Raw genomic sequence first — 11,946 nt, forward strand, 5'->3', positions numbered from 1 at the left:
TAATACTAAAAAATATAATTATAATAAATCTAATAAGAAAATAATAACAATAATAATCAAAATAATAATAATAATGATTATTATATTTACATTAATAATAATATCAACTAATTATAATTATATTTATATTAATAATAATATAAAATAGTAGTAATAATAATAATATTTTAAAAATGGTGGAAGAAAATAAAAGAAAAAAGAAAAAAAAAAGGAGGGAAAAGCAAAACAAAAGATGGGAAAAGTTTTCTGATTCCCGCTAAATATGTTTCCTACGAAATTCCAACAGAATAATATATTTAAATATTAATTAATATTTTGTTGGAAAATACCGACGCTTTTCCTACGAAATTTCTAGGGTATCTACTCTTGTCGGTAATCCGTAGAAAGTTTGTTGGATTCCAGTTGTGTAGCAAGTTTGTAGGAAATTAGATGGATATTTCCTACAAAATTAGTCCGTAGGAAATATTTTGTAGCTAACACCAATTTTTCTAGTAGTGATGCTCAACGTTAAAAACTCTAGCTGAAATATTAACATGATACTTTACAGCAAGTAACAACAACAGGTTCATGCAAGAAAAAGAAATGGAAAAATGGAAATCATGTTACTGTTATGATTATATTATATTTTTCAAAAAGAAAACAGTAGTTACCTAATTGCAAAAGTATGAAATAAGTGATTAGTTTGTTGAATATGAAAGCATGCATTTAATTGCAGACACTAGAAAAAAAATGTAAAGATTTTTTGACATGACCATAATTGGAAAGATGAGAAAGATCTATTTATGTCAGTTGTATACATTTTTAGTTGCTCTCAAAGAGAACCATGTAAAGTTGGTGAGTCGGATCGAGAAAATGCACTAGACAATAAGAAAGTGGAGGAATACAAATGCTTGAAAGGAACAACAGGAGTGTCCCCTCAACAACATCAAGCATCACTTGGTGGGGACATTTAAGATATATGACATTTTCATTTATATGTGTATCAGTGGGTGTGTGTGTGTCAGGGATGTGTATGAGAGAGAGAGAGAGAGAGAGAGAGAGAGAGAGAGAGAGAGAGAGAGAGAGAGAGAGAGAGAGAGAGAGAGAGAGAGAGAGAGAGAGAGAGAGAGAGAGAGAGAGAGAGAGAGAGAGAGAGAGAGAGAGAGAGGTTAACATCCTCTTTTCCTATAAAGCTTTCTTTTTCTCATGTACTCCTTTCCTCTTTGATCCAAAATTACCCTCTCAAGAAAAACATCTAATAACCAATCTTCAATATCAGATTCCCAAACCATAGTTTCGATGAATACCAGGGACCATATTAATCAAGAAAACCCAGGCGATTATCAAAGAGGGTGGTTGAACCTTAGCCTAGGAAAAAATCTAGGTGAGAGTTCACAATCAAGACCCATGAAGGTATATACATGCAACTTCTGCAAGAGGAAGTTCTACAACTCTCAAGCATTAGGTGGTCATCAAAATGCCCACAAGAGGGAGAGAGAGGCGGCTAGAAGATATCATTCACCAAAGACAACCGACTTTGCACTGAATTTCATAGGTAACCGATCACTTGGCGTTCATGCCCACTCTCTTCTTGTTCACACACCAACCACAAATGGTGAAACAACTGTAGCAAGGTTTACTGATGATGGTGCCAGATATGGAGTACGGATGCAGCCTTATGATGGGGAGGAAACAGTGGAACTTAAATGGCCTGGAGGTTTTTATTTAGAAGCCCAACCAGCTTCTCAGCCGTCAGATCAGCATATACTTGATTTGAATCTAAAGCTGTAATTTGGTACCATTTATGGCTTCTTGAATGTTGAATTCTCACTCCCATCTTGGTAGGGTAAGTTTGGAACAGCTTCTATGAGAAATATCAGTTTCTCAATACTGTTCTTTTGACTTGGGAGATCCACACTACTTTGTGAGGTAACTTTCCAGTTGGGTGTATTCCAACTTTTAAAGTGTAATTGATTAGAGCAAACTCTCAGCATCTTCCTAATAAAATAATGTCCAGCCCCTTGTACTTTATTCCTTGTAATGTTAGGTACTTAGGTATATATAGATAACATGTAATAATTTGTATTTACATACTGCAGATCTTCAGTTTTTAAGACGTACACTTATCAACTTCCAATTGTTTTTCTGCAAATAGCCATGTAATCTTAATACTTTCCAGAACTTGCCGGTTCACACATATCTCAGTTGTGCTACGAATATATCTGGCTATAAAGAAAGAACATGAAAATCATATAAATATTCTACCATCTATATATGTCCTTTTACCCTATGGAGTTCATATAAAAATGCCCATATTAAACGTATGTAAAAACTTAAACTCCTTCTTAGATATTGCTCACTTAAAACTCAGGTACTTATTTAAATGATTTGAAGCAGCAGCTAAAGAAAACGGTAGTGAGCATACAAGCTTGCCTCTTTCTGTTGGGTTAATGGGATTTGATCCGAACAACTTCAAGAATGAAGGGAAAATTAGGAAATTTTATATTTCATTATTTGAGTATTATCTCTTTTGTTGTAGTATCACAGTAGGTTTCTATTTTATTTTAGTATAAATAAGGTGTCTAGGGTCAATTGTTTACATAATTCCAACACTTCCTTTTTTTTATTTAACTTTTTTGAGCAAGTATTTTTTCATCCTCTATTTTCTTCCATTTGTTTCGTTTCTATCCTACACCACAAGAATCTGTTTTAGTTTATTTAATTACATTTGGTATCTGAGCGGTTTCGTTGAAGGGGGTATGATTCGGTTTTGATCGCAAGCAGCCCTGATTTCTCTAGATCGGGCTTGTTCTAACGATAGCGAGAAACTAACCTGAGGTGCAGAATAAACAGATGGGAAGACATCAACAGGGCCGGCTCTATGTAGAGGTTTTTTAAGGTAGGGCTTAGGGCCTCCAATTCTAAGGGGCCCCATATTCTCCAAAGTCCAAAGGTTTAGTCTATTAAAAAATTCAATCCCATAACCACAAAATAAATAAAGCAGAAGAATAAATCAACAATCATTGCACTCATGAAACTGAAACGACTTTGCATTCTTCTACCCGTTCTGATTTCTGTGAAATATTCATCTCATCTGTTTTCGATTTCCGAGTATAGTAAAGGCCAAAGGGCCCCAAATTTTTGGCACGCTTAGAGCCCCCAAAATGGTTGAGCCGCCGATGGACATCAAAGCGGGTGGCTTTGATTCAGTTCGTTTTTGTGGGTGACGGAAGACGGTAAAGGTGGTAGTGAGCTTGTCTTTTGTTCGGTGGAAAACTGCTTTCAGATAGAGCTTGATTAAAGATGTCGGGGTTGTGAAAAGAGCGAATAGGATGTTGATGGTTAAAGATGGAGGTTCGATGTCAAGTTCCAGTTTTGACTCCAACGAATTATCAAATGTGGGCGATCAAAGTCAAATCGATTATGGATGCACATGGCATATGGGAGACGGTCGAATCGAGGGAATTAGGTAAAGTATCGGATCGAAAGAAGTCAAAACAAGGTCTTGCTTTTTTGTTTCAAGCGATACCCGGAGAAATGGTGTTGTTGCAAATGACGAGTTACACCGACCCAAAGCATGTGTGAGATGGGCTAAAAACACGATATTTGGGTGTGGGTCGAGTGAGAACGGCTCAGCTTGAAACCTTTAAGGAAAGAGCTTGAAAGTTTGTGCATGAAGGGGGGAATTAAACGGTCGATAATTTTGTGACGAAATTATCCGTTTTAGCCTCCCAAGCAAGAAGTCTTGGTTGCGAGCTTGAAGAAGTGGATTTGGTGAAAAGGTTACTTGATCCGATGCCTAAGTCATTTCTTCAAATCATGGATTCAATAGAGTAATGTTTCGAGTTGGATTTAATGTTATTCGATGAAGTCGTTGGTAGATTGAAAGCATACGATAAGCAAATAAGATGAACCAAGAAAGTGGAGGACACTCAAGGTGGGTTGATGTTGGCTAGTGAAGGAAAATCACATGTTTGTAAACATTGTGGCAGTGGAGGTTTAAATCGGGATGACTTTGGACGTGGCCAGGGAAGAGTTCAGGGGGTCCGGGAAGAGTCGAGATGGTAATGAACGTGTCTGGGATAAAAGTCACATTAAATGTTACAACTATGGTGAGTTTGGTCACTATAGCAACGAGTGTCCTAAATGGAAGAAACAAGAGACAAATCTACTCGAAGGAGCAGTGTCGGCTTAGCCCATGTGCAATATGGGCATTGGAACAGGGCCCAAAATCTTAAGGGGCCCAATTTTTTTTTAGTATATGCAATTTGCAGCCGCCCATTAAGGAATTGATAAATTTATTGAAGGAAGGCACGAACAGAAGTGCTGAAGCAGGAAGCCAAATTACTCGTTCGTTTGTAAAAAAATAATAATAAAATAAATAAAAAAGCGATCGGCAAAAGGTGAATCATGAATGCGATTCAGGCATTCAGCAACAGCAAGACAACAATTCAGCGGTCGATTATCTGATTTTATCTCCTTCTAATCAACCAATCAGGTAAGATTTATGAGAAATTGAGGATTATCAATTTTAATTTTATAGTTCTCAATTGCATATTTGAATGATTAATACTTTCATAGATTATCAATGAATTTAATATGTTATTATCAGTTTATCTATTATAGAAATCAGTTTAATAGAATAGACTAATAGTGAATGAATGAATTAGTTTCTAAGATTCATAGAAATCAGTTTATTAGTTTAATTTATGAGTTTATGTTTGTTGTAAAATTGTTTATGAAATTATGTTTATTGTAATTGCTTGAATGTTGAAAGTTGAAAACTTGAAAGTTGAAACTTATGAACTTGTAGTGATGAAGTCTAAACAACCATCCGGTTATCAAAAACGTAAAAAAAGAAAACTAGATGAAGAAAAGAGAAATGTTGACGCCGGTCCTCTAGATAAGTTTATCCATAGACAGCCTGTTGAAGAGCATGTTGAAGAGCACATTGAAGAGCTTGTTGAAGAGCATATTGAAGAGCATGTTGAAGAGCAAATTGAAGAGCAAGAGCATGTAGAAGTAGAAGAGACAGAAGAGCATGATCTGGTTAAAGAGCTTGTTGATATATATGATCCAAGAAGGTGGGAAAAACTTAATTCTGATGAGATTAAAATTTTGGTTGAGAAAGGTCCTAAAAGAGATAATAATATTATGTATGGTCCCTACGATAAATTTGGTAGACGATTTTCTGCAGCTTTATATACAAGAACTTTATCAAATTTGGAGAAGTGTGATAGAGAATGGCTAGTATATTCGAAATAGCTAGACAGGGTATTTTGTTTCTGTTGTAAAATGTTTAGAAAAGGGATTTCGAAAGGTAATTTGGATGGTGAAGGTTATGCAGTTGGCACCATGTTACCACTAGGGTTAAAGAACACAAAATTTCATTGGATCATCTTACAAATAGGAATAAGTGGTTTGACATGTGTCACACCCCTAAACCGGAACAGCGGAAACGTTCGGGGCGGAGGACGTCTTGTACAGTATCATAACAATTGCATAATAGTAAAACAAGTAACAACATCCATTGCATTTAAAATAGTTAATACATCTGTATTCTATGTATTGTTTATAAGACACCAAAAATGTATATCAAAATAAAATCAGAGTCTTGAATAAGCTCCGTCTTCTCAAAAACCTGGATGCGTGTAGCTGACTAATGCTTTCCTGAGAATACAAGTTATTTTGAAAGGATAGTATCAACATTTAAGTTGGTGAGTTTATAAGATTTTACTATTTGAAGATGTATTTGTTCCTTGAAAATGTTAGTATGTTCTCGAGAAAATCTCATATTTTCTACAATAAATGAAAAGTAGTTTTAGGCCTTAAGACCAAAATGTTTGTATGTTTTTGTACTCTGAAATAGTGTAAGTGTATGTTTTCTATAAATGTATGTTTTCTATGAAAGAAACTAATGTACTGCACTTGTATGAAATCTATAATGTGTTAGTGCTGGAAAATAATGATAGGTAGTCCTATTCCTTAGAATAAACTATTGAAGTAATGTTTGTTTTGTAAACCCAATTGTTTAGTTAATGTTTAATGTGAATGAGATTATAACCATACTGAACTGACTAGTGGCCTACACGACGTTTTTCAGGCGTCAGAATGTTATGATATTTGTCACCCGTAGACCTGTCGGTCCAACTATAGCTAATAGTCAAGGTGCGGGATTGTCAGTCTCGTATAGATCTATACACAAATTCACAATCTCCCTCTAGGAGACTCTGATTATAAAATAGGACTTTAGCATTTACCTTAATAGGTACCGTGAAGTGATGGCTCACATTCTAGTATTAACTCGTTTACGTATAGTGTATATATGTTTTCTTGTTCTTGTAACTGAATAGTATATTTGTAATGTAAAGTAATAGTGCTTATGTATTGATTCTTATAATGTAGCATTGAACTAGAAAATAGTATGATGTTTGTATTCAAATGATTGAGGAAAATACCCTTTTGCTCAGCGTATACAAAAGAGTTAATGATGTTATTGAATCAAGTTTAATACTCATATATATATTTAGCATGTATAATTATGATTTAACCGACAGTCGGACTGGTTATCCTACTGTAAGCCCACAACCAAACAAGGAACAGGAGTTAAGGCATTAGTAATAGTCCTAAGTCCATTAAAGCCTAATTATACATAAATATACATATAAATATGATTTTGATAAAAACAGCAATCTAAATAGTTGAAAATAGTTTAAAAAGGGGTTTTGACAAGTTTCATAAAAGTAATTGTTTTCTTTTGATTGTTTTCATTTGTACTTATGTCCTAACACAATTTCATTGTGTTTTGTTTGTATTCTCCCCCTAAAAGCATTGTAAAATTAACGGTAAAATATAGGGGTATGAACTTACCTTATGTGAGTGTTCGAGTGAAGATACGGTGTAATAGAGTAAATTCCACAAGTTAAATCCCGTAACAAAACCGAGTCCTAATAGCATTTCACGCAATATATATGTATATAATTAGTGAAAATAGTGGTAAATATGATATAGAATAGCCTAAAAAGTAAGAATCACTTACAATTAGGGGTATTAGAATGGAACCGAGAGGGTGATAGGTGATTTCGGTCACCTTTGGGTTTTCGGTCACTTGATGATTCAAGTGGTGTTCTTGGTGTTCTTGGTGAACACAAGAAGATATGAGTGTTTTCGTTCCAAGATATGAAGATTGGAAGATGTTTTCAGATGGTACTTGAGAGAGAAAGAAGTAAGGATTCTCGGTTTGTGTTCTTGAGAGAAAAAGGGTGTTTTCGGCTGGAAGGTGTAAGAATGAAGGGTTGATTTCGGTCCCCCTTATATATAAGTTCGAAATCATGATGGGACACCTTGGTTGGGATATGTGAAAATGCCTTGAATCTTGTGAAGTGGATAGAATTTCGGGGTTCTCGGTCAGGAACTCTACCCGAGGAATAGATTTTTGGCCGAGAATGGTTTACTGCCTTCAGACGTTTGCGGTCAGAGGAGGGTTCACGGTCCGAGGGGCTTACGGCCGAAAAGAGTTTGCGATCTGAAGGAGTAGTCTCGCATGTTCGCGGCCGGAAAGGATTTTCGGTGTGACGGTTTGGACTTATGCGGGGGTTTTCGGTCCTCGCATTTGGATCTTTATTATACAACACTTATCAATTTATAAGGTTTAGTTATATAAAAACATTAGATAAGCTTCTATTAAATAATTTACTCACAAGTTTGACTTTTATTTAACAAGTTTTGACTTTTGTTGACTTTGGTTGACTTTCACAGACTCCCAAAATAACGGGTTGTTACAACATGCGTAAAAGATTGAACTTGAATGAAACAATTGATAAAGTTCAACACGAGCAGTTCAAGAAAGAAAGAGATTACTGGAAACAAGTGCTTTTAAGAAATATTGCAGTAGTGAAGTTTCTTGCTAAACATAATCTAGCATTTCATGGATCCAATGAAAAGTTGTATCAAAAAGGTAACTATAAATTGTATTTTTTTTGTTCCAGTTCCACCAAAAATCTTTTTGTCAATTATGATGACTGATTCCACTTCTTATTTGTTAATTGTATTTAACAGGCAACGGAAATTTTTTTGGGTGTCATTGAAATGTTGGAAGAGTTTAACCCGGTTATCAAAGAGCATGTGCGACGGATCACAAGTGAAGGGCTTCATGTGCATTATCTTGGCCACCTAATCTAAAACGAACTAATATCTTTGCTAGCTGAAGAAATTAAAAAAGAACTTATCAAAAAGATAAAGGAAGCAAAGTACTACTCAATCATATTTGATTGTACTCCCGATTCAAGTCACCAAGAACAGATGACTATAATAGTGTGGTATTTAAAGTTATCATATAATTTTGTTACTATTGAGGAGTCCTTTTTAGGTTTTTTGAATGTTAATGATACCTCCGGAAAAAGATTATTTGATATTACACTTGAGGAGTTAAAGTCTCTTGGTCTTCAAATTGATGATATGTGTGGTCAAGGCTATGATAATGGAGCAAACATGAAAAGAAAACACCAATGAGTGGAAAAGAGATTTTTAGATATAAATCCTAGAGCATTTTACACTCCTTGTGGTTGTCATTCTCTTTATCTAACATTATGTGATATGGCTAACAAGTGTATTAAAGGAAAGAACTTTTTTGGATTCATCAAACGTATTTATACTATCTTTGCAAATTCTACTAAGAGGTGGGAAATTTTGAAAGATAATGTTAAAGCTTGGAGACTTAATTCATTGTGTCAAACTCGTTGGGAAAGCCGGGTTGAGAGTGTAAATGCTATTAAACTGCAACTTGTGGATGTACTAGAAGCTTTACTTCAAGTTGGAGAAAAAGATAATGATGTTGGAATTGCAAGTGAAGCAAATTCACTAGAAGAAAAAGAACTTAGTGACTTTGAATTTTTGGTATCAACTGTTGTTTGGTATGAAGTACTAACCATGTGAATATTGTGAGTAAGAAGTTACAATCAAAGGATATGCATCTTGATAATGCTATTACAGAAATAAACAAATTGATTGGGTACTTCAAGGATTATAGAGAAACTGGTTTTTCAAAAGCGATTGTTGAAGCTAAGGAGATTGCTATTGAAATGGGTATTGATCCAATATTTCCACAAAAGCATTTGATTGAAAGGAAAAAATGGTTTGATGAGAGTTCAAGTAGCGAAGAAGTTTCATTTACACCTGAAGAGAATTTCAGAGTTAATTATTTCTTATACATTGTTGATCAAGCTATTTCTTCTCGTTAGACAAGATTTGAACAATTCAAAGAGTATGATAAAGTATTTGGTTTTTTATTTCCTCATAATTTGAGGGGAATTGAAGATAAAGATCTTAAGTTGTATTGTCATCGTCTTGAAAAAGCACTCAAGTTTGAAGAAAGATCGGATATTGATGCCGAGGAACTTTATACGGAGTTGAAATTATTTGAGACATTGGAAACCAATGAATTTAGCAACCCTATAGATGTTTTGAAGTTTTTAAAAGAACTTGATTATTTCCCAAATACAAGCATTGCATATAGAATATTGTTGACTATTCTAGTAACGGTCGCATCTGCAGAAAGAAGTTTTTCCAAATTGAAATTTGTGAAATCTTACTTACGCTCCACAATGATCCAAGAAAGACTTAGCGGTTTGACAATGATATCTATCGAAAACAAAATCTTAGAGAGTATAGACTACGAGGAGTTGATCAACCAACTTGCAATCAAGAATGTTATGAGAGCTTCAAGGATAGTCGGTTGGCTGTTAGGATATGTTATTAGTCATTAAAATACTTTGATTTTGCTATGTTTATTGCTATAAGGTTTATCATCATTTTAATAAAAAATATTAGTTTATGTAATTTAATTCTTTAAAGTGTTACATGTTAAGGCCTAAGGGCCTTTTTTATCCGTTTCGTCCTGGGCATTTGAATCCTCAGAACCGGCCCTGCGAAGGAGAACCGACATTGTTGTGAACGACTGGTATGACCAATCCGATTAAGGGGGTGATTGTTGGGTTAATCGAATTTAATCCGAACAACTTCAAAAGTACGTTTTGAATGAAGGGCAAATTAGGAAATTTTATATTTCATTATTTGAGTCTTTATTTTAGTAAAAATAATGTGTAGGTTCAATTGTTTACATAATTCCAATACTTCCGTTTTTTTATTTAACTTTTTGAGCAAGTATTGTGTTCTTCCTCTATTTTCTTCCATTTGTTTCGTTTCTTCCCTGCACCACAAGAAACTGTTCTGGTTTATTTTATTACACTTTCACTTATCCGAAAATCACATTCCACCATTCAGGCTGGATATAAATTTCTTCCATAAATTGATAGAATTGAAGGTAAAGTTTCCAACTTACGGGACATGATAAACTTTTAGCTTTTGAATCTTATGCAAGATATGGTAGTCAAGTTTAGTATATAATTATCGTATACTGATTTTTTTCTTAAACGTATATAAATATACTATAGTTTTCTATATCTGGTTTTCTTTTTCTTATAGATAAAAAGACGCGTATACCGAAAATCAAACTGTTACTAGCTTAGTTCCACAAATATCTCAATGGCAGTCTCTATATTGTAGTGGAAAGTCATATTGCATGATGATTGTATTAATTTAGGCCATGCGGTATGGGTGCGTAAAGTGTGTGTAACGGTGAGTTGGCAAGGGTTGTCACGTGTGAACACCGCGCACCCCGAATGGGCATAGAAGTGGCGTCGCGTAAGGCGGGTTATGGCTTCCATGAATGAGAGAGATAGAGAGGCAAACAGTCTTTTAACCATTCAAGAATTTAAACAACATTAATATTGTTTTTTAATATTCATAAATTTTTAACTATAAATACTAACTAACTTAATACAGATTTTCACAATGCAACCACTAATTCTTTTTTCTATACTGTCATTTATTTCTCTTTTAATTTACGTTAAAAAGTGATCAACACCCAAAACTCCACACACCCCCTACACATCCATTTGTTATTCAATCACCGGTTCATACACACTTAATACAACATATCGCCAATACACACGCTTCATCATCCACCGGTGGGTTAATGAAAATCTTACAAACCTCACCAATTCAAAACAACCAATTTTCCAACATCCATTTCAACAAAATTACTTTCACCAACCAAACCAATTCCAACAATTTCACTCTTTTCAATTTCAACATTCTCCCAACCTTCTCAACCACAATCTTCCCATGACAAAGAAGAAACGGTATTGGAATCTCAACTACAACAACTAAGAATAAAAAACAAAACCAAGCCAAAAGAAAAGTGGTAGGATTTGGATCGAAGAAGAAGAAGAAGTGAGGTTAATGCGAGTTTGGATTTCTATATCCCTAGATGAAGAAATTGACAATGCCCAATACAGTATATATTTTTGGAATTGTGTTCTAGCACACTTCAATGGGAAAATGTAAAAAAGTGAATATCAACACAACGGTGGTATAGGGGTGGAAATAATGTTCTTTTCGGGTTGCTGGTTGTGGGCTGGCGGGTTACAAAGCACAAGCCGAACACAACCCATATAAATAATTATGTCATATTGTTCAACCCTAATGCGATAAGCCGAACCCGGACACCACCGGCCCAACAATTTTAATTATACAGTTTTATGGGTTTACAAGTCAAGTTTGTGACTCATGCTCGTTTAATTAGGAAAACTTAATGTAACACCCGTTTTCCAAATTAGTGTCGCTTATAGTTTAGCGGAATAAAATATGGAGTTTTGGGAAAAACTTCATGCCACAACGTGGCACATGGAAGCCCACGATGTGGCAAGGTTATTCTGGAACGCGCATTTTGGTGGGCTCCACGACGTTGTTGGCACTGTTTCCGTGGAGATTGTGCGCTTGAACTCTTGTGTTTAACATAGAAGACGCTCTTCACCGCTTGCATTTGATCTGGTAATTGAACGAACGGGTCGCTCAAATCGTGTCGCCAGAAGGAACATCAACACCATGAGTGTAGATAATGTGGTT

General features: G+C 34.9%; 2 protein-coding genes across 2 annotated transcripts; both read left to right on the top strand.

Moving 5' to 3' along the window:
* Positions 1-1,386: 1,386 nt before the first annotated feature.
* LOC145127553 (zinc finger protein 7-like) lies at positions 1,387-1,770 on the top strand. The gene has a single exon (XM_079062731.1). The coding sequence runs from the start codon at positions 1,387-1,389 to the stop codon at positions 1,768-1,770; it is 384 nt and encodes a 127-aa protein (XP_078918857.1).
* Positions 1,771-8,574: 6,804 nt separating this feature from the next.
* Positions 8,575-9,743, top strand: LOC145127554 (uncharacterized). The gene is made up of 3 exons (XM_079062732.1): positions 8,575-8,874; positions 8,928-9,170; positions 9,219-9,743. Exons 1-3 carry the CDS (start codon positions 8,575-8,577, stop codon positions 9,741-9,743), a joined length of 1,068 nt encoding a protein of 355 aa, XP_078918858.1.
* The last annotated feature ends 2,203 nt before the right edge of the window (positions 9,744-11,946 follow it).

The sequence above is a fragment of the Lactuca virosa genome, chromosome 7, assembly GCF_052849685.1.
Source record: "Lactuca virosa cultivar CGN04683 chromosome 7, Lactuca_virosa_CGN04683_v6, whole genome shotgun sequence".
In the NCBI taxonomy this organism is placed as follows: Eukaryota; Viridiplantae; Streptophyta; class Magnoliopsida; order Asterales; family Asteraceae; genus Lactuca; species Lactuca virosa.